At 47.3% G+C, this 22,670-nt stretch overlaps 1 protein-coding gene across 1 annotated transcript; it reads left to right on the top strand.

Annotated features, from left to right (window-relative positions):
* Window positions 1–145: 145 nt before the first annotated feature.
* Window positions 146–22,147, top strand: Abcg8 (ATP binding cassette subfamily G member 8). The gene is made up of 13 exons (XM_090336160.1): window positions 146–218; window positions 7,357–7,458; window positions 9,045–9,201; window positions 12,367–12,605; window positions 12,812–12,944; window positions 13,035–13,304; window positions 15,859–16,021; window positions 16,103–16,180; window positions 17,264–17,463; window positions 18,160–18,236; window positions 19,006–19,273; window positions 20,350–20,477; window positions 20,550–22,147. Exons 1-13 carry the CDS (start codon window positions 156–158, stop codon window positions 20,685–20,687), a joined length of 2,016 nt encoding a protein of 671 aa, XP_090192286.1. The 5' UTR covers window positions 146–155; the 3' UTR covers window positions 20,688–22,147.
* Window positions 22,148–22,670: the final 523 nt, after the last annotated feature.

Here is a 22,670-nt window from a genome sequence, read left to right as displayed (position 1 = left end):
GAGGGCTTGCCAGAGAGGAATTCTGGGAGAGAGGCTGGCACAGAGTGGGAGGGAGGGCGGGTCAGCTCTAGGAAATTGTGAGAAAGCTCAGCCAGCAGGCAGCAAGCTGAGGTCTACAGGAATACAGCTGAGGGGTGCAAACCGAGTAGCCCCACATGGCTGAGAAGATCCCAATGGAGCATGAGCTGTGGAATGGGGCTTCTGTCCAAGATGCTTCGGTGAGTGACCCCCACATGCCCCAGTACTGGTGGGAAGAAAGAAACTGGGCCTTTCCTGCCCTCCCCAGCTTTTGGTGGTCCTAACCGACTGCCTGGGCCACTGACAGTGTGGGGATGTGGCTGCAAGACTCCATTTCCTGGGCATCATAGGGTTGGGAGAGCAGGTTCGGAGGCCAAGAGGTCTCGGAAGTCATTTCCTGCCTAAGATAGGAGGTACTTTCTTATTGGTGATTTGGACTCATTTGGCTTTTCCAAATAAAATTTCATCACAGATGTATGCTCACACACGCCAGAGACTCATCTAGTGCCTTCTTTGTCTATATTGGTCTTGGGCTAAGAATGTCAGTGGGAGTAAAATGATGAATGTGACAGGCTGACCAGTGACTTTTGTGGGAGTGTCAAAATGTTATACAAGCAAATCCTAAGATCTGGGAGAAAGCTGGAAGAGACAGAAGTCAAGCAGCCAGTAGGTGGATGTACAAGGCAGCCTCCTTCATCTTACCAGACAGAAGTCTGCTTAATAAATACCCTTTGACTGGAGTTTGAAGCAGAAGGCCACATTGGAAGACAGAAAAGAAGCAGAATTCCATCTCTGCTTCACCCCGCCCCACTTTTCTGTCTATGCCTGTTGTGGGAGGAGGAAGAAGAGGAAATCCAATGGTGCCTCTGCCAGAGACAGGTCCCCACCCAACAGAAAAGGCACAGACCTGTGGACTGACCTTGATTAACAAAGCCAGGCTCCAAAGATCCACCATTCCTAGCCAGTCCTGCAGCCACAGCAATGACCAGTTGTGTTCTCTGGATCAAGCTCTGTGGAGAATGATCCCTATCAGCCAGAAGGGGTTGCTCACAGCCTGAAGATAGGATGTCAGTGGTGACTTTGGGGATACTTTCTGCCCTGAAAATTACCACCACAACTTAAGGCAAAGAACTATCAGAACCCCACATCCTCAAATCCAAGTAGATCCTGATCCTTTCTGTTGCTCTGGGGGCCATGCAGTTCTGCCCTAACATTTATAGAGCTTGGAACTAAAGGTTGAAGGCCATTTAACCTACACCTGGATGTTTAAAAGCTATCAAACAGCCATGCACTGATGGCTTACTCCTGTAATCCTTGCTTCTTGGGAGGCTGAGATCTGAGGATCACAGTTTGGAGTCTTCCCTGGCACAAAAGTCTCATCTCCAACTAACTAGCAAAAATATAGAAATGAAGGTGTGGTCAAGCCTTGAGCAACAAAACCAAGAAAATAAGACCCTACATTCAAGTCCCAGCAATTGCCACCACACACACGTGTGTACAAACACACACAAGCTATTTAACAAGCCAAGTACCATTAAGTAAAACATTTCCCTCCCTTGACCTTGATTACTGCCCCACACCGCCACTGGCATGTAGGTATAAATGTAGAAAATTGGAAGCTTCTCGATAGCAGTTAGAATATGAGGAAGCAGATGGGAGCCAGTTTCTAGCCAATGCCATACCCTATTCCCAACTCTGCCCACACTCCACTCCACTCCATCTACCATGCAAGAAAGTCACACAGTCCAGTGATCACCCAGTTCACCCACATACAGGCATGCCCACCATAGACAGAAGTCCTTTGATTATCAGTCAAGGTCCTAGAAGGTGGGCCTGGGAGAATTTGAATACAAGCCACAAGAAGGGGACTGAGGCAGGTTGCACAGTGAATTCTGGCATCAGGTAGAGTGTCAGGTGCCCAATGGGCCAGACTCTTCTTTCTGGACAGGAGTAGGCTCAGAGGAAGACAAGCGAGTCTTGGACCTCAAGCTGAGTTACATGGGGTCTGGTCTGAGTGTTTCAGGAAAGGTCCAGAAGTATTCCCTTCGCTAGGAAAAAAGCCTGCATTGTCCCTGTCTGCCACAAGTTCCCAGCAGTCATTCTCCCTCCAAGCACAAGCTCCTTGTCTCAGAACAAGCTACTTGTACTCTGTGCTCTATGATTGCCTTCTTGCCTTCGCTCTGACTCAAGAATTTGCTCAGAAGTTAATACAAGGAGAAATTACAATGTAGCCCAGCAGGAGCTGAGCTGGTTACCTACAAATAAACCTGCTTTTGCTTTTTTGGGTGTTACCTGTCAGAAATTCAAATGATGTTCTGACATTAATACTGATTAAAATGTCAGCTGGATAGATATTTAAGTATTTGAAAAATACAGGGAGTGTGTCAAAACCTCAGGAAAAGTCTAACAAATCCTTCCTGGGAGCCAAGGGAAATATTAAGTGAAACAGAAGTGGCCCCCAAGCCAGACAGGAATTTTTTTCTTCCTAAAGCTGAGTTTACCATGCAGCAACCTAAAGGCCAGTCCTATAGCATTTGGGCCCTAGGGGAGAGAGACTGAGATGAGCGCTGGAGCAGAGGGTCATTCACCTCAACTTTTTTCCTGTCTTCTTGCTTCTCCTTTTTACCTCAGTGACCTTCCTCTCTCAAGGCAATGAACTAGAGATCAGTTGGGCTTGAGGTCGTTGCACACAGTGCTCTGCACCCCAATGTTAGGACTTCCTCCCTCGGGGCAGCATTCTGTCTGTAATCCAATTTGGGTTTGGGCCAGCCAAAGGCATTTCTAAGTTAATTCATATCTGATGTCAATGGACTAGATGCTTGCTTTAAAAACAAGGAAGGGCTGGGTCTACGTGGCACAATCTAAGCCCAGATTCTTGGGAGGCAGAAAGGAAGGAGAATTTACAGTCTATGGCCAGGCTCAGGAAAAAAACCTCAAGACCTGATTTGAAAAGCCAACTAAAGCAAATGGGGCTGGGGGGTCATGGTAAAGCACTTTCCTAACAAGTATGATCCCCTAATTTCCAACCCAACAGAGAGACAGACAGACACAGAGAGACAGGGAAAAGAAAAAAAAAAAAAAGAGGGGCCGGGAGTTTGGCCTAGTGGTTAAAGTGCTTGCCTAGCATGCATGAAGACCCGGGTTCGATTCCTCGGTACCACATACATAGAAAAAAGCCGGAAGTGGTGCTGAGGCTCAAGTGGTAGAGCTCTGGCCTTGAGAAAGTCCAAGGACAGTGCTCAGGCCCTGAGCTCAAGCCCAGGACTGGCAAAAAAAAAAAAAAGAGAGAGAGGCAAGAATGCATATTAATTCAATTGAGTTCTTGAGCATTTGATAGCATTTCTGTAGTTTAACTGGAAAAACGATGTGGAATGTGTGCTGGAGAAAGAAATAGCAAGAGGAGGGTCACAGGGCTAGAGTCCAAGCAGGTATGTCCAGCCTTGATCCTCCTACAGGAACTCTGGTCTCCATCTCAGAGGGCACAGACCCTTTCACCTCCTTTGCCCCCACTTTCCCCTATTGCTTTGGAGTATTAGCATGTGGAGATCAGCATGGGAGGAGAACTCTGTTGCTCCATTCATGAGTTTGCTCTCTCAATCTGAAAACATTGTGAAATATTTCGAGCCAATCAATGTACAGAGGGAACTCCCATCTCCCACTAATTCCCAATCGCCTCAAGCCTGCCCATCCTCACTCCACATACCCTCCTCCCCATCTCTTCTCCAGAAACAATCCCTCTTCCGAAGTGGGTGTTATCTTCTCTGTTTTCACTGCAACATAGTTTTTGAATGTTTTCATTATCTTCAAGTATTTGTACATAGGTACGGCTATTAACAAAGCAGGTTATAAATGTAATGTCTTGCTCAATGTCATCCCTTTCAACATTCTCACATTTCCCTCCCAACCCACTTCTCTCAGTTTTTATCATTTTTAGGATATGTGTTGATTTTTTTGCCATTTTGCAAAGCAGCTTATGTTTAAAAAAATTTTTTTTTGCTTTGAGCCCAGGGTCTGAGCACTGTCCTTGGGCTTTCTCAAGGCTAGAGCTCTACCACTTGAGCCACAGCACCACTTATGGCTTTTTTTTCTATGTATATGGTACTGAGGAATCGAACCTGGGTCTTCTTGCATGCTAGGCAAGCACTCTACCACTAGGCCAAACTCCCGGCACCATAAAATGTATCTTAATCTATGTCACCCTTTCATCATCTTTGACCCACCTCTTCCCCTATTTTCCTCAATTCTGTGGTATATGCAATGAGTCCTTTCCTGCATTCTCCTCTTCTCTCTCTCCTTTACCCTCTCCTCCACAAGTACTCATTGCCTGTACTTTTGTTGGGCTTTGACTTCATCTTTATAAAGAATTACACTATTTGCACTCTGTGGAATCTACATACTGCAGGAACCCTTTGCTTACCACCCAGTATGTTTACTTGTAGACTTGTAGGCACATTCTAGCTACCATAAATGGGGGATACTAGGCAACCTGTGTTCCTCTGCATCTGACTTACTTCATTTAATTTTTTTCCAAGTCTTCCCATTTCCTTATGAATCGGTACAATATCATTCTTTTTGATAGATGAAAAGAATTCTATTTTGTGTATATACATTTTCTTCATCCATGCATCCATTGAGGGGCATCTGGGCTGATTACATATCTTGGCTATGGTAAATAATGTTGCACTGAGTCTGGCTGTGCTGGTGGCTTTATTATATCCTGATTTGTGCTCTTTGGAATAAATGTCCAGTTCATTAGAAAACTGATGGTGGTTCCAATGTCTAACCATAAGTCATTTTAGTCTGCTGTTTTTCCACACTGTCCTAGAGCTCTGCTGGTTTCTCATTGAAGAACTACTGCAGGTAATCACCTGTATTTAATTGCTTCTAAACACCTACCTCTCCACCACCACCCCCACAAGATTCTGGAAAATGATCTTTCCAAGGAGCTCTTCCTCCTACCATTGGTGCAGAAACATTGGATGTTATTTTCCCTCTAACTACACATGGATCAGTGTACATATGAGTTTTGAATAACACAGTGAAGATAGCCCCAGATGTTTACCATCAGCCCTCTCATGCATCCTCATGCCTGTCTGTTTCACTAAAATGTAAGTTTTCTTGAAGATGGTCTTTTTCACTATTGCATCACAGACTCTGAGCCTGAGTTGTAGGCTCTCAAGTCAGTATTCCTTGCCTGCTTGACTGCACAACCATCCGATCTGCTGCAGTTAACACCACTCCAAGTTACTTACTATGAAAAATAGATTTGTTAATTCTCAAACATATCACCAGGGTTAGCGTGCTTGCCTAGCATAAGTGAGGCTATGGGTTTGATCTTCAACTCTATAAAAATTAAGACACCAAAAATTCCACAACTTTAGAGAGTAGAACAATCGTCACTAGAGGTAAGGAAAGAGCAGAGGGAAGGGGATGAAGAGAGGTCAGATATTTGGTATCAAAATGTAGACAGGAGGCCGGGAATTTGGCCTAGTGGTTAAAGTGCTTGCCTTGCATGCACGAAGACCCGGGTTCGATTCCTTGGTACCACATATATAGAAAAAGCCGGAAGTGGTGCTGAGGCTCAAGTGGTAGAGTCCTAGCCTTGAGAAAGTCCAAGGACAGTGCTCAGACCCTGAGCTCAAGCCCAGGACTGGCAAAAAAAAAATGTAGACAGGAGAAGTTTTGTCTTTCTACAGCACAGTAAGATGACAATAGTTTGCAACCATCTAGTACATATTTATAAAGAGTCAGGAGAGAAGAGTTCAAAGGTTCCCAATACAAAGAAGTTAGGGAGATAAAAGTAATAGTTTTATTTAATTATTATTATATAATATCATGTTATACAATGTTATATATTAAGCATCTATGTTCATGATTGTATATAATAGGTACAAAGCAATTATTTTATATAATGTAAAAATTAGATATTAAATAAAAGGCATAAGTATCCCACTACTCCAGCAATAACAATCAGAGGATTGTGTTGGTGACAAGAATAATGGTGGAGATGGTGTTGGTGATAGTGGTGATAATGTAGTGGAGGTGAGAATAGAGATTGCCTCTGAAATGGCCCAGAGGTGTCTTCAATAGCTTTGTTGCACAAATTTCGTCATTAAAATCAGATAAGGGAAAATCCAGACAAGAATCCAATGTATGTCCTACAAAATTAAGCAGAGGGAGAGAAGAGGTGGGTAGGGGAGGGATAGGTAAGAATGTTAAAAAAAAAGTTCCCGGCCCTGGGAACTCTTTTGTACAGCATCTTAAATAATTTTTTTTTAAGTCAGCCTACAGAGGGGCCAGGAGTTTGGCCTAGTGGTAGAGTGCTTGTCTAGCATGCACAAAAACCAGAGTTCTATTCCTCGGTATCACATACATAGAAAAAAGCCAGAAGTGGTGTTGTGGCTCAAGTGATAGACCTCTAGCCTTGAGAAAGTCCAAGGACAGTGCTCAGGCCCTGAGCTCAAGCCCAGGACTGGCCAAAAAAAAAAAAAAAAAAAGCTACAGGGCCGAGAGTTTGGCCTAGTAGTAGAGTGCTTGCCTAGCATGCACGAAGACCCAGGTTCGATTCCTTGGCACCACATACATAGAAAAAAAAAGCCAGAGTGGAGCTGAGGCCAAGTGGTAGAGCTCTAGCCTTGAGAAAGTCTAAGGACAGTGCTCAGACCCTGAGCTCAAGCCCAGAACTAGCCAAAAAAAAAAAAAAGTCAGCTACAAACTGGGCACCAGTGGCTCATGCCTGTAATCTTACTTATTTAGGAGGCTGAGATCTGAGGATCATGGTTCAAAGCCAGGCTTTGGAAAGTCTGTGAGACTCTTATCTCCAATAAACTACCCAGAAAAGCCAGAAGTGGCACTGTGGCCCAAGTGGTAGAGCACTAGCTTTGAGCACAAAGAAGCTTAGGGATAGCACCCATCCCTGAAGTCAAGCCCCAGGACTACAACCTTCCTTGGAATGGCATCTTGACAAGTTAACTTGCTGCTAGCTGTTACCCTTTCACGTGCAGTACCTTTTTGGTATTAGGAGATAATATTAAGCCAAATGGTGAAAAGGGAAGGTTGAGGTTATTTACCAGTTCACAGCTTACATCTTCCCACTCAGCTCTTCCCATCTGAGTTCTGACCCACAGGCCTTGAGCTGGGGTTCTCCAGGGATGGAGCTGGAAGAAGCCCAACATCTCCTGAGGGAGGAGATGTGTTCTTCTCAACACTCCCATTTTCTCACTGCCCTGTTTCAGCCCATCTCCTGCCAACCTGGGATCTCAATCAGTCAACCACCGCTCTCTCATCTCTTTCTTCATCTACATCCTCGGTGGTTATACCTTTCGTGTCTCCCAGCAGGTCCTCCAAGACAGCTTGTTCTCCTCTGAAAGTGACAACAGCCTGTACTTCACTTACAGTGGACAGTCCAACACGCTGGAGGTCAGAGACCTCACCTACCAGGTAGGGCCTACACGCTTGCAAGAATTCTGGAAGGGGGCAGCCTACAGGCCATCTATCCATCCAGGATGGAGGGTGCAGGCTTCTTGTGTTGAGTGCTGGCCCCACAGAGATGTCCCTCACTCACCTAGGCACACACAGCTGGAGGTGACAAGCCACAGGCTCCTTACGAAAATAACGTGTGAGAGCAGTCTCCGGAACAACTTCAGAGTTTGAAATAATTTGACAAAGTTACCAGAAGAATCGTGTTCCCATAGACCCTTTTTTCAGTTTCCCTTAAGGTTACTACCTTGCATACCATAGTGTAATTAGGAAATTAGCAAGGGTCTAGGTACTGCTGGCTCATGCTTGTAATCCTTGCTACTCAGGATCAATGTTCAAAGCCAGCCCAGGTAGAAAAGTGTGAGACTCATTTTAAATTAACTGGCTGGACTAGAGGCATGATTCAAGTGGTAGTGCACCATTCATGAGTGTAAGGCTCGGAGATCAAGCCTTAATACTGAACAAAAAGAAAGGAAGGAAGGGAGGAAGGGAGGAAGGAAAGAAGGAAAGAAGGAAAGAAGGAAGGAAGAGGAAGATAGAAAGGAAAGAAGGAAGGAAGGAGCTAATCACTAACCTACATACATTTTATTAGATAAAAGTTAAAATATTTAGATCTAAAGATCATGGCTGGGAGTTTGACCTAGTGATAGAGTGCTTGCCTAGTATGCACGAAGACCCAGGTTCAATTCCTCAGTACTACATACATAGAAAAAAGCCAGAAGTGGTGCTGTGGCTCAAGTGGTAGAGCACTAGCCTTGAGAAAGCCCAAGGACAATGCTCAGTCCCCTGAGTTCAAGTCCTGGGACTGGCAGAGAGTGGGGGGGAGGGAGGGGGAGGGAGGGGGAGGGAGGGGAAAGGAGAGGGAGGGAAAGAACTGTAGACTTTAGATTTTGTATTTATATATCCCCATATATGAATATTTACATGGTAAAATTTGCTGTTTCTGAAGCTAATAAAACACTCTGAACAACTGCCAAGACAACCACTGCCTTTCAGGAATTCTCAGAAACACTTGAATCAAATTCCACAACCCCTATTACTCCCCTTCCCCAAGGTAGAATGCATATACTCTCTCTGCTCCCTAGATGAGACCCTGGAGGGAACCACAGAGGCCCCAGTCTGGCCCGATCTCTCACCTGTGGATATGTTAGGACAAGTTCATCCTTCTCTTTGCTGATTACCTGCATGACCTCAAGCAAGCTACTTAACTGCTACCTCATCTGTAAAACAGTACAATAACTTCTATGCTACAGGTTTGCAATGATGACTGAAAGGGCTAATAACGGACTCAAGGAACACAACGTCCTGTGCACAGTAATCACCTGAGAAGTTGTTGTCTCTTCCCTTATTGTGCATGCTGTCCAGGCCCCTTCCCAATCTCTGAACAGGGAAGAGGCCCACCTCCATGATGGTAGAACCTGGCATGCCCACAGAGGGTTACCTCCTGTGGGAGGGGCCACACGAAGCACAAGGGAGTTAAAGGTGCCCCGCTGACACCCTCTGAGCTATCTGCTCTCTGAAGGACCTTCCGATCCCTTTCTCCACAGGTAGACATGGTCTCCCAGGTGCCTTGGTTTGAGCAGCTGGCTCAGTTCAAGATACCATGGATGTCTCAAAAAGGCCGAGACTCTTGTCAGCTGGGCATCCAGAACCTGAGCTTCAAAGTGAGAAGTGGACAGATGCTGGCCATTATAGGGAGCTCAGGTACCACGAAGGCAAATAGTGGGACTGTGGCTTCTCACTCCGGGATGAAGAGCACTCCTTTAGATGAGTGGATGCTGCTTATAGAGCCAAATCAATGAGGTGGAGTGGCTCAGGTGAAGGGCAAAGGCACAGGTTAGATAGACCCTGGGCTCAAGCACCAGCCTTTCCATGCACTAGCTCATAGATGTTGCTTTGTATGTGATCACAAGTTCTCCTGTCCCCCCTGAAGCTGACTGATGATCCTGTCTCAGTGCTAATAGTAACTAAAGACATACACTGTGGCGGCAACTTCAGGACATAATGTTCTCTCCAGGGCCTCCTCCAGCCACAAGGGCACCAGCCTGGCACATTATTTCTACAGCCAGAGGCAGGTCATGGTCAGACAATGACTAGGCAAAGCCCCACCACAGCTCTGTCCCTTCACAGCCAGAGTCTAACCTTCAACCACCAGCATAGACCTGACCTTGATTCTCGGAGCACTTCAGTCACTCTTCAGGCAAAATTTTAAATTATAGGAGAATGGGGGAGGTACTTGAAGGACAGAGTTTTCTAGTCACTGTGTTCTACTTTTCTCTCTACCAGTTTGGAAATCAATGGATCAATCTAATACCTAACCACTTTCCTATCTGGTAGTACTGGTGTTTGAACTCAGGGCCTTGCACTTGCTAATGAGCGCTCTATTACTTAAGCCATGCCTCTATCCCAACAGTTTGGAAGCATTTTAAGAGGAAGATTTTTTCAAACAATCCATTCTGTAATACTTCCAGTGTGTTCTTTTGCATACGCACACATGTGCATACAACATTCCCCTTCATTCAACACATGAAGACACTAAATCCAGAAGTCAGGTGAATCTCTTAAGGACACACATTTAAAGTCAATCTAGCATGTGAACTTGATCTCTTGATACCCAGATCCAGCGTTTCTTCCTGAGACACACTTATAAAGTGTAAAGAGAAAGCACTTTATACCTTTAATTAATCATTTCCAGAGACAGAGTTTACTCAGATGTTTTGAACATCTGCTCCCAACTTTTACACCCCTCTGATAGAGAAGTTGTTTGTTGTCTAGCCAAAGATCACATGAGTTTGGACGTGTAAATGTACTTTGTAACTGAGACAACATGCACACTCATTAAGTCCCTCCCATTGTCTCTGCAATTCTCATCTAAACAAGATTTTAAAAAGGGGACAGAAGAGTCTTATTTTGAGTTGTAGCTTCTGCTATTTTTTTATCTGCCTTTTCTTCTTGAAATTAGCATCCAGAGGACAGATGGGCTTTTAGTGCGAATGAGTCAGCATGCTGACTACTGGTAGAAAGGATTTTCTAGGCAATAACAGCCCTGATTTGTGATTCAGGACAGTAAAGGTCAGAAAGGCTGAACTTATATGAATATTCCGGTTCAATTAGGTTTAGCTTAAGCTTCATGTTTACTTGATCAAAGTTGTTAGACTATGGTTTCTCAGAACGGTTTCCCCATTATACTTCCTATGATTTTTACTAGACACACACACACACCATATTTTTTAAATAAATAAAATCAGCCCAATGCATTTAGCTTTTTTTACTCTTTTTTCATATATTTTTATTGTAATTAATAGAAGGGTTACATTATATTTGCCAGATAGATGGTGCATTACTTCACATACATTTATACCCTTTCTTGTGTCTTGGTCCCCATTTCCCTCCCCCCATCTCCACCCCTCATTTTGTTTTCCTCCCTTCCCTATCCTACTTCAAATAACCAAATATGCATATATAACAATATATTGCATTTAGTTTCTTGTGTAGAGAATGCCAAAACTTTTACTGATGAATTTTACTGATGGGGAGATATACGGCCTTTATAAAGGCCTTGAATACCTATGGATTTTGTCTCCTGGCTCCAGGAGTCTCCTAAACACATTAGACACACATCCTCTGCTGGAAAGTCTCCCCATACATTTCACAAAGCTTTGCTTTGGAAATGTACCCTTCCTGTGTAGAATCCTATGATTGAAGATGTTGGCAAAGTACCCCATTTTCTCAGAGCCTGAAACCAATATCTGAGGCTCAGTAGGTAACAGGGCTGAGGCCTCTTAACCCTGGTTCCTTTCCTGACAATTTTGCTGCACCTAAACTCTCAGGAAGCCTACATGAGGTGCATCCAGATGGCAACATTCTAAGACTGTTTTTACATGGAGCCTCTGGACGGTTAAACAGAAGGATCACATGTCTTCTGGAATTTGCATGAAGCTGTGGCAAGGAGAATTTCACATGTCTATTGTCTATTGTCAAGAGAACAAAAAAACTGTCCTCCTAAAAAGGTTTGATATACATGAAAAGCCAAAATCTCCTCTGGACAGATCATTTTCCCCATTCCAGAGTTCTCAGAGCTTGAGCCCAATTCACATTCACAGTTGAGATGGCTGTTGAAGAAGAAACCTCATGGAATGTGTTTGAAAACTAAATTCTGTGTGAGGTAAATCAATAGTAACTGACAATCATTCAGAAACGGTATATGGGTGTTAATCTGAGCACTCAGAATCATTCTTTCTTAAAAAAAAATGAAAGGAACATAATGCTAAAAATAAGAGAAAGGGATGCAGGTACATTCAGAATCTGGAATCTATGTGTCTCCTGTGCTTTAAAAATCATTTCTAAATCTCAATGATTTTTCTCCCTTTTTTCACAAAATAGGTTCTGTTTTTACGTTTTTGAAAGGTACCCTATGTCTGTTCCAAATTCTAAGGATTGTTGATGAGAAGTTTCTGGCATCTTTGTCAGCAAATAATGGCAAAAACTTCACAATCTCATCAGCCCAACTTGCTGGGGGGGTGGGAGGCAGGGTTAGGGTAAGGGGAGGAGGGAGAGCATTCATCACCACTGGGACCAGGACAAACCCTCTAGGTACAACAGATTGTGGCAGTCAGGCCTCCAGCCTTCACCTGCCCTGCAGCCTCCGGCTGTCTTGGCCTGAAGCCCTAGAATCCATGTGCCCTCAAGCTCCCGACAGGCACAAGTTGGCAATAGACAGAGGACCTGAAGCCCCACGGGCAGGGTAGGGTCTTAGGAACAGTCGGTGGCTCCTTTCTGCAAAGACAGAGCAGTCTGAGTGCAGGAGAGTAGACAGGGCGTGCTAGCTGCCGAAGCTGTGTCCTCAGCCATGTCTCTGGGCCTTCGCAGGCTGCGGTAGAGCCTCCTTGATAGACGTGATCACAGGCCGAGACCACGGTGGCAAGATCAAGTCGGGCCAGATCTGGATCAACGGGAAGCCCAGCACGCCTCAGCTGGTGAGGAAGAGCGTGGCGCACGTGCGCCAGCACGACCAGCTGCTCCCCAACCTCACCGTCAGGGAGACCCTGGCCTTTGTGGCCCAGATGCGGCTGCCCAGGTCCTTCTCTCAAGCCCAGCGTGCCAAAAGGGTAACTAACCGACTCGGTGGGGGGTGGGCCGAGTCTGAACAGCACAGCCCAGCGCCCCGGGCCACGGGGTTCCTTCTGGGGCACTTGTCAAAGGCGAGGCGCGCTCGCGAGCGTGGCCTGCACCGCCGTGCGCTCCAAGCCCGGCAGACACAGGGACCCCGCAGCCCCGGGCGCCGCGTGACGCGGGGCCTGCCCTGTGCCCCCAGGTGGAGGACGTGATCGCGGAGCTGCGGCTGCGGCGCTGCGCCGACACCCGCGTGGGCAACGCATATGTGCGTGGGGTGTCCGGGGGCGAGCGCCGGCGAGTCAGCATCGGGGTGCAGCTCCTGTGGAACCCAGGTGAGGGCTGGGAGGGCCGGGGGCCGGGGACGCGCTGCCTGGATGGGGTCTGGCCCGGCGTCACCAGGCCCCGTCCTCTGTGTCCGGAAGGCATCCTCTTGCTGGATGAACCTACCTCGGGCCTCGACAGCTTCACCGCCCACAACCTGGTGAAAACCTTGTACCGGCTGGCCAAAGGCAACAGGCTGGTGCTCATCTCCGTTCACCAGCCTCGGTCGGACATCTTCAGGCTGTTTGACTTGGTTCTCCTGATGACATCAGGCACCACCATCTACCTGGGGGCCGCCCAGCACATGATCCAGTACTTCGCAGCCATCGGCTACCCCTGTCCCCGCTACAGCAACCCTGCCGACTTCTACGGTGAGCGAGCCACGCAGGCAGCCTGGGAGTTCCACCTCTCCCCACGACAAGAGTCAGGAGACAACTGCTCAGGCTTCAAGCAACAAACAGGGTGGGCAGGGCAGGATAATGAGGTCCATTAAGAACAAAACAGCTTCTCAGGCCAGGAGTGTGGCCTAGTGGGAGTTCTAGCTTAGCATGAAGAAAGCCCGGAGTTCGTATCCGTGGTGCTACATACACAGAAAGTGCTGAAAGTGGCGCTGTGACTCAAGTGGTAGAGGGCTACCTTGAGGCAAAGAAGCTAATGGGCAGTGCCCAGGTCCTGAATTCAAGTCCCAGGATTGGAAAAAAGAAAAACTTCCAACAGCCATCCTCTGGGCCCAATGGGGTAGGAACAGACACAAAATAGAGCAGGGCTTGGGTATGTTATGCTGTTCGCTCTGTAGGAACTAGATGCGTAAGATGTGCCAGACATCAGGAAATCTGAAGATGGTTCTCTGCAGCTGTGGCAGGTGGCTGGACCCAGGGCAGGGGCAGCTCTGCGTCCCTATGAGTCTGGATAGGAGATTGCTCTGCCCACCAGCGTGGCTTTCTCTTGGGACCTGTGTGCTACCAGGGTACCATAAACTACCTTCATTTTTTCATCCAAGGAACAGTGGGTGCTTTTTCTTTTTTTTAGAGCAGCTCCTTGAATGCACCCTTGGGAAGTATAGCAGCAGAGAAAAGCATGACTACTCAACTATGGGACAGCTGTGGCTGGTCCCCCAAGGCCACCTGGAACCTCAGGCTCTTCCAGGATAGCAAAGTATAGGCAGGAGCTCACCAGTAAGTCTGAAGTGGGTGCTGATGGCCCATGCCTGTAATCCTAGCTACTAAATGAGGCGGAGATCTGAGGTTCATGGTTTGAAAGTAACCCAGACTGAAAGGTAGAAGAGACTTTTCTCCCGTTAACTAACAAAAAAACCAGAAGTGGAGGTGTAGCAAGTGGTAGAGTTCCAAGACTGAGTGAAAAAGCCAGACGTGAGTGCAAGGTTCTGAGTTCAAACCACAATACCAGCATGCATGCATAACCTAAAGACAGGGACCATTTCCTTAAAGACCCTACTTGTCCCCCAGCTTCCCTGTCGGGCCAAGATCATGTCCATGTGTGCAGATGGGAGACTAGCTGGAAGAGGTCAACACTTTGCCTGTCATCTGTAGGACCCAGAACTGGAACTCCACTGGTGTGTGACTCAGCCTTGACTCGTGGTCCTGCTGCACACACACTGTCCTCCTAATCCTCAGTCAGACTCCACTGCTCCCCAAAAAGGATGGGTTACTCTCCTCAGCCCCACCTCTGCCCTTTGTCTACCTATCCTTGAACTTTGCGTTCTACCCTGTAGTCAAGTGCCATCCTGGCTTCTTTCTGGCGTGTCATTCACAGGCCAGCACCCTCAGATAAAGGAGCAGAGGATACCTGCCAACCTGACCAATGAAGTGGAGAGGGACTAGCAGAGGGACTAGCAGAAGCCAAATGCCCACAAGGGTCTCAAACCTCTTTTTTTTGGTTATGAAATTCTTTAGGAGGTTGGGCCCTTGCCTGTGAGTCCTAGGGCAGGTGTCTCTCACCAGTCTGGGGCACAGGAGTCACACATAGCTTGGTTTGCCATACAGATCTGGTGTTCGGAGCTGCATCCATGCACTGAGGAAACACACGGCCGTCTATGAAGGCCCCTCATAGACATGATTCTGACTTGTACATAACTGATGGAAGTGGAGAGGAAGGGAGGTAAAAAGACCTCAATTATTGTTGTCAGTTTTGTCAGCTAAGGGGCTTGAATTCAAGTGCTGTCCCTTTTGCTCAACACTAGCACTCTACCACTTCGAGCCATGGCTTCTTTCCAGTTTTCAGGTGGTCCTGACAATCTGAATTCTCAGTTTCCTGCGTGGGCTAACTTCAAATCTAGATCCTCAGAGCTCAGCCTTCCGAGTAGCTAGGACTACAGGTACAAGCCATTAGCTCCCAGCTTGACCTCAGCTCTTCAATGGCTGCAGCTAGCTGGCATGGGTGGGCCCTGCCTGTGGCTGATGGAGTGCCCCAGAGCACTGTGGAGAGAGGACTGCGCTTGCCTGGGGCAGGGTGGCGTTCCCCTGGGATTCAGGAGGTGGCTCTCTGGCTAGAAGGGGTGGATCCTTCTAGCACCAGCTGTGTGCTTGGTTAGTCCCTGGTATTCTCAGCCCACATGCTCTGGCTTGGGAAATCTGCTTTGAAAGCCAAATTCTAGATTTATTTTGTGAATGCCCGACTGCTCAGTGTCTTTCCTATCAGGCACACCTGTGGGGCTGGGCCTTAAAAACAGCTTATTGGACAGCTAGGGGCAGAGTCAGCGTGGGGTGGGGGGCGGGAGCCAGGGCCTCTGCTGTTCATCACTTCATGATCCGGCCACGTCCCCCGCTGTAGACCTCTGCAGATGACATCAAGTCTGACAAGGTGGGGGGCTGGCTCTCTGCTCATAACCGTGGGGACAGTGTCCTGGAGCTCCCGGAACTGACCCAGGCCAGGGTGGGTCACGCATGGTTTGAACTTCTCTTATAGTGGACTTGACCAGCATCGACAGACGCAGCCGGGAACAGGAAGTGGCCACCACAGAGAAAGCTCAGTCACTGGCAGCCTTGTTTCTAGAAAAAGTACGTGGCTTTGATGACTTTCTGTGGAAAGCAGATTCGAGGGAGCTGGATGCAGGCCCCTATGCTGCAAGGTACGGTGGGCCAGCGGCTCAGACTGGGGCGCCTCTTGCAGCAGGCCCCGTCCTAATCCAGCCACGTATCATTTCCAACAGCCTGACCCTGCCACAGGACGCTGACAGCTCGCCTCCTCAGCCACCTGGGGCCCTACAACAATTTGCTGTCCTCATCCGGTAATTCTCAACCACCCCACAAAACTTCAATATCAAACTAAGTTCTATCAAAAGTGAATTTGAGACTTGGGTGCCAATGGTTCATATCTGTAATCCCAGGTACTCAGGGGGCTGAGATCTGAGGACCATGGATGATAGCCAACCCAGGCAGGAAAGTCTCTAACTTTTATCTCCAACAAACAAGAAAGCCAGAGTAGTGTTGTGGCTCAAGTGGTGGAGTGCTAGCCTTAAGCAAAAAGCTAAAGAGTGAAAGGCCCTGACTTTCAACCCCCGTGTTGATAGGGCCTGGGAGAAGGTGTTAATTTGAAGGAGGAAGACAGGTAAAACTGTGAGAACCAGAATCTTCAGAGCCAGCATAGACCCTCAAGAGACCCAGCGTATTCTCTAAGCAATTAAAGTAGCCTTACTGACAACACTCTTGGAAATAAGCTAAAGTCATTGTGGAAAAGGGAGAGAATACAAGAGAATCTAAACTAGAAATGGAGGAATCCCTGTCACACCAGCCCCTGAAAAAAAACCAAGCTCTCATGCCATATCCGTGCCTTTCTAGTAGTTTCTGTAGACAGAAACATTTTGATATACAAGTGGGATCCTGCTCTGTATCCCAGCCATTTTGGGAAGCCCCAGACCCTCAGCAACAGAGTCACCAGCACTCAATGAACAGAGCGCAGCAGCTACACTCTACCCGCTCTACCCTCGGGCTGATAGCAGCCCCGAGCTTCAGTGGAGCTGAGCCTTTAAAGATAAATACCACATGCAGGTGCTATCATCCTAAGTCAGTAAACACCAGGACGAAACCACACGCAGGTGGAGCAGGTTAAGCATTTTTACAAAAACAATTAGGTGGCTAAGCTCGACAGGTTCTTACAAAAGTAATAATGATTCATTTATTTACTGTGTACAGAAATTGACATCTGTTTTCTGATTGAATCCTCATTGTTCCTGGGAAATGGGTGTGTCCAGCCCTTGTCTATAAATTTGAAGAAAAGACATGAGATTGGGAGATCACAAGGTCACAGGGCTGGGCTATGGTAGTTCCCCTGACATCTTTGGCTTTTTTTGTGTTTCTTTTGTTGTCTTAAGCCGTCAGCTTTCCAATGACTTCCGAGACTTGTCAACCCTCCTCATCCATGGGGCAGAGGCCTGTCTGATGGCTCTGATCATTGGCTTCCTCTACTATGATCACGGGACCACCTCCCTCTCCTTCATGGACAAGGCAGCCCTCTTTTTCATGATTGGAGCGCTCATCCCTTTCAATGTGATTCTGGCTGTCACCTCCAAATGTGAGTGTCTCCTGCTGTCATGACCGTGAGTCCCCCCCCACACACACACATACACACGGGGTGTCTGGCATCAAGGTTGACCTCTGTGTTCCTTAGAGCACCTGGGGACAATAGCTTTACGGAATAATATCATTGTGATTGTAAAGGAAATGACAGCTATTGTTTCCTTAAAGTTTGCATATTAATATGCTAATGAAGGCAAATTATGGTGTCTTAGCTGTTAGTCTCTTAACAGGATTTTTCCTTGACAGCCTTGCACAAACCACAGAAGCCTTCCCAAGGTCTAGGGCTTCCCACAGCATCTGCATCAGGGCAGCCTCATTGTGTCTGGTTAAAAACAAACAAAAATAACTTAACAGCTGGGTGCTGGGGGCCCAATTCTGTAATCCTGGCTGCTCAGGAGGCTGAGATCTGAAGATCACAGCCCAGGCAGGAAAGTCCATGAGACTCTTACCTCCAATCAACAAACAAAAATCCAAAAGTGCAGCTGTGGGCTTAAGTGTTAGAGCACTAGCCTTGAGCAAAACATGCTCAGGAACAGTATACCAACCCTCAGTGCAAGGCCCAGGACCAGCACACACACACACTCATACAACTTAAGTTTAGACCTCCTACTTGCCGTGCTTGTAAGAGAGAAGCCAAATCAGAAAACTGTAGATCCCCATTTCATCGTCCCCTCCCCTTTCTCCTCTCAAGGTCACTCGGAGAGGGCCCTGCTGTACTACGAGCTGGAGGATGGGCTGTACACCACTGGCCCATATTTCTTTGCCAAGGTGACTGCCCAGGGTTGAAAGCACATGTTGGGTGCAGAAAGCGGTATAGATTCGCCAAAATATTGCAGGAAAGTGGCGGGAACCCCGGGCCATGCATGCTTGGTAATTACAGTCACCTGAAGGCCTGGCCAATGAAGTAGGAGTAATCCTTTCCTGGTCAGCAGGGACCTGGAGAGGAAGAGATGGCACTGGCTTAGCAGCCTTTACCTCGCCAGAGCCCTGGAGTAGGCCAGGCTGCCAGGAAGTGGAAGCTCCTAGAGATGATGGAACTCTCTCTCTTATGGCCACACAGCTACTAGATCTGACAGGGGTGAGGGGTCGGGGACTTGACACCAGGTCCCAGCCTGTGGAAACAGCTCTGGGCTGGGGAACAGGGAGGAGAACCTCACCTGCTCATGCTCCAGCAATCAGTCTGTACCAGGAAGGAATGCTGGCACTGTGGGGGTGCCAACACTTGAACATTCAACTTTATTCTTGTGTGTATTTTTGTACTGGGGCTTCAACTCAGGGCCTTAGGCTCTTCATTGCCTTTTTCACTCAAAGCTGGTAGTCCATCACTTGAGCTACAGTGCCAGGTCTGGCTTTTGCTAGTTAATTGGGGATAAGAGTCTTTCTTGCCTGGATTGGCCTCGAATCTTTAGCCTCAGATCCCAGCCACTGAGTAGTTAGGATCACAGGCGTGAGCCACGGGCACCTGGCGTGTATATTGCAAAATAGGGACCAATGAAGGCCCCGGGCCCGTGGCCTTGTGGGAATGGTTCTTTTGCAGATTCTAGGGGAGCTGCCTGAGCACTGTGTGTACACCATCATCTTTGGGATACCCATCTACTGGCTGACCAACCTGCGGCCTGGCATTGAGCCCTTTCTGCTGCACTTCGTACTGGTGTGGCTGGTGGTCTTCTGCTGCAGGACCATGGCCCTGGCCCTCGCTGCCATGCTCCCCACCTTCCACATGTCCTCCTTCTTCTGCAACGCTCTCTATAATTCCTTCTGCCTCACTGCGGGCTTCATGATAAACCTGGACAATCTCTGGGCAGGTGAGAAACTCGTTCACCTCTCCTGGCAGGCATCTCGGAGCTGCCCTATGTGGCTAGCAATGCCTGTTTTCTTCTGAGTGCCTGTTGATCATCTAGTCCCAGGACCCCCAAGGCTGGCAAGAAGATGCTTTTCCAAGCGATCGCACAGGCCATTGGTGTGGTTCTATTAGAGGAGACCCTGTCTCATTTCCCTGGCCAACACCTGGCAGTCCCCCTGACTGTATCCCCTTTGCTGAATCTCCACATGGATGCTCTCATTGGACCCTGGATCACAGCCCGTGTTCAACCCTGCAGGGCAAGCTTCGGCTGTTCCCTGGTGCCAGTCTTGAGCATCTCCACGGTCTCCAGCCCACTGCCCCCTCTGTGATACCTTTCCTCACTCTCCTGTCTTCTGCCAGATATGTGTGTATGTGTGCGTGCACACGCATATGTGTGCTCATGTGCCAATCCTGGAGCTTAGGGCTTAGGATTTAGAGCTTAAATTTAGGACCTGGGTGCTGTTCCTGAGCTTCTTTTGCTCAAGACTTTGGCTGTACCATTTGAGCCACAGCTCCACTTCCAGCTTTTTAATTTTATTTTGGTAGTTTACTGGTGACAGGAGTCTCATGGACGTTCTTGCCAGGGCTAGCTTTGAACTGTAATCCTCAGATCTCAGGAACTCAGCCTCTTGAGTAGCTAAGACTGGGATTAAAGCAGGTGTGAGCCACTGGGACCTAGTTCCCAGACCTTTTTTGTTTAACAGTTCAGCAAGGCTTATTCTCCCTCTCCCTCTCCCTGTCCCTCTCCCCACAATGCTCCAGAGTCAGGGTTTACCCAAGTCGTCTCTGATGTGGGGCTGCTGAGTGCTCTGTGAAGCTGAGAACCCGCAGGTAACCCAGCTAACGACTTTCTAAAATTGCTGCAGATCCCATGTGTAGGTGACCCTCCCCCCATGCCCCTTACGCCTCCTTGGCTTTCTTGTTCCTCTGGGGCCTTGCTTCTCCAGGGCCAGAGCTAGCACAGCCCTCTCCCAACAGTACCTTACACAGAGAGTTTGACAGGAACCGTGGGAATAATTTGGCTCTTGCTGTCCTCAGTGCCTGCGTGGATTTCCAAAGTGTCCTTCCTCCGGTGGTGTTTCTCCGGGCTGATGCAAATTGAGTTTAATGGGATCCCTTTCACCATGCAAGTTGGCAATATCACATTCATTGTCCAAGGAGATAAAGTAAGTATTAAAGGCCTTGGGTTAACAACTAGACATTTTCCCCATGAGCTCACTCAATGTCTATGTCTCCAGATGCTCAGTTCCATGGACCTGAACTCACACCCGCTCCACCTCATCTACGTCATTGTCATGGGCATCAGCTGTGGTTTCCTGTTCCTCTATTATATGTCCTTAAGGTTCATCAAGCAGAAATCAAGTCAAGATTGGTGATGCATTCCTAGACTCCTGTGTGCTGGTTGGGACTTAAGCAGCTATTCAGTTGCATGCCCTGCCTCTCAAGGAGCCCTTTCCTGGTGACAATTAGGACACTGAGGATACAGACACTCAGTGACATCTGCCCCACGGTGCTGCAGTGGCACAGGTCAGCCACAGGATGGCAGTAGAATAAAGACAGTTGAAAGAAATTGTGATCACTGGCCAGAGCTTTGAAGAGTAGGAAAGAGAAAACGGGAATTTGGTAGCATCTACAACATTGCTCATTTATTTCCTTTGGAAATGTCTTTAAAAAGGCCTCACAGGATAGGATGAGAACAGATTAAGCATGGATTCAGTAGCTGGGCTTCTCAGCAATTGCTAGAGCCCAGACAGAAAATGTAACAGCAAAATGTTTACTCTCATCTTCTATAGTTTTCCCACATTGTGAGTTAATACCGTTCTCAGTATAGTGACTTAAGTCAGGTCCGAGGGTGTAACTGGTGGTAGAACATGTGCCTCTTCTATACCAGAGCCTGCATTTTGATCCTCAGTCCTACAAGGAAACAAGTAACTTAATGCTTGCTAGAGAGTTGTAGCACCTTTCATTTCTATGGAGTCATGGGTTCCAAGAGCCAAGGTGAACAATTAAAAAAATGATTGAGCATCTGGATCCCTGGCAGATCTTGTACGAACTATGTTAATGTGGATATCATCATTTATTATCAAGATAACCCTTAGCAGTAAGGTGTGTCCCATTTTATAGGTGTAGACACAGAGGCACAAATTCACGTTACAAAGGGCACATAGCTACTATGTGGTGGAGTAACGAGGGGCTCAGAAACCTTTGAGGACTCTGAGGTCTTTTAGGATATAGAAGAAGGTGAAGTCTGAAAGGCCAATAAGGCCTAGAGACTGAGGATAGGTCTAGAAATGGTTTATAGAGCTGGGCATGGCAACTCAAACATGCAATCATAGTGTGAGCCACCAGGGGGATCAGATTAGAGACCAGGAGCAGCAAAGTTCACAAAATTCCATCTCAACCAATGGTCACCTGTGATAGCACATCTTCGTTACCTAGCTACAGGGAAAGAAAAATGGCTGATTTCTGGATTCTGAGCAATTGAGGCCAGGGAGGAGAAGGGATGGGGCTTTAGGGGCATGTATGTGGTCCAGTGTGCCTTGTACTACATCACAAAGTGGGTAGAATGTACTCGTGACTCCTAAAAGCATGGGTGTGTAAACTTTTCCTGCTAACTGTTGGGTGGTAAATGTTTCAGGTCATAGAGTCTCTATCATGGTTCTGTTTTGGTGTGAAGGTAGCCCCAGCCAATTCTAATGTGTAGGTGCTGTGGCTAGGAAAAGAATGTCATAGGCAGCTGGCTGGATTTGGCTGGAGGGTATGGCTTGTAGATCTTAGATGAAAACAGTTTTGAAATCTGCATTTTAAGCTCTCCAATTTCAAGTTATGCTACTGATGGGGAGATTTTAATTAAAACAAAAGCTAATTACCTATATTGATGTGAATATTCCTTGGAATGATTTTTTAATACTGCTCTTGTTCTTAGAAAGAATATTGAAGATATAATCTTGCCCTGGGTTAAGCCAGGCTGTTGAAGTAGCTTTTTTCCCCATTTGTCTTCAAATCTCTTGATCTCAGATTAAACAGCTCACAGCAGAGATATTGAAATTTATGTCAAATCAAAGTGTTAACAGATCTGGAGGCAGGGGTTCTACCTATCAGATTAGTCACTTACCAGTTTAGCATAGCTGAGGGCACACTTTCTTCTTGCTGGACTATCCCTGAGGCCTAGGGCAGCCAACAGCCTTTGAGAAGTGAATAGGGCACAGGGCATGCTGCTGGTTGACCAGTGCTTATATGGGAAATACATACAATGCTCCTGCCTGAACTAGGGAATTCAAATCTCAAATTATCTGGCATTCATATTTGAAAAATTGATTGGTTCCTTATTGAAAATGGCTTAGTGGTCCGGGGGTATA

This window comes from Megascapheus bottae, chromosome 7 (assembly GCF_031878675.1).
Source record: "Megascapheus bottae isolate mThoBot1 chromosome 7, mThoBot2.hap1, whole genome shotgun sequence".
In the NCBI taxonomy this organism is placed as follows: domain Eukaryota; kingdom Metazoa; phylum Chordata; class Mammalia; order Rodentia; family Geomyidae; genus Megascapheus; species Megascapheus bottae.
Note: the sequence above shows the minus strand (reverse complement) of the source record. Positions and strands in the feature narration are given on the sequence as shown.

Bases quoted from the DNA above. Each gene is read 5' to 3' on its own strand.
- Abcg8 (XM_090336160.1), top strand. From the start codon at position 156: ATGGCTGAGAAGATCCCAATGGAGCATGAGCTGTGGAATGGGGCTTCT. The intron at 219-7,356 runs GTGAGTGACCCC...GTCTCCCAGCAG, and splicing joins CTTCTGTCCAAGATGCTTCG to GTCCTCCAAGACAGCTTGTT. The intron at 17,464-18,159 runs GTGAGTGTCTCC...TCTCCTCTCAAG, and splicing joins TCTGGCTGTCACCTCCAAAT to GTCACTCGGAGAGGGCCCTG.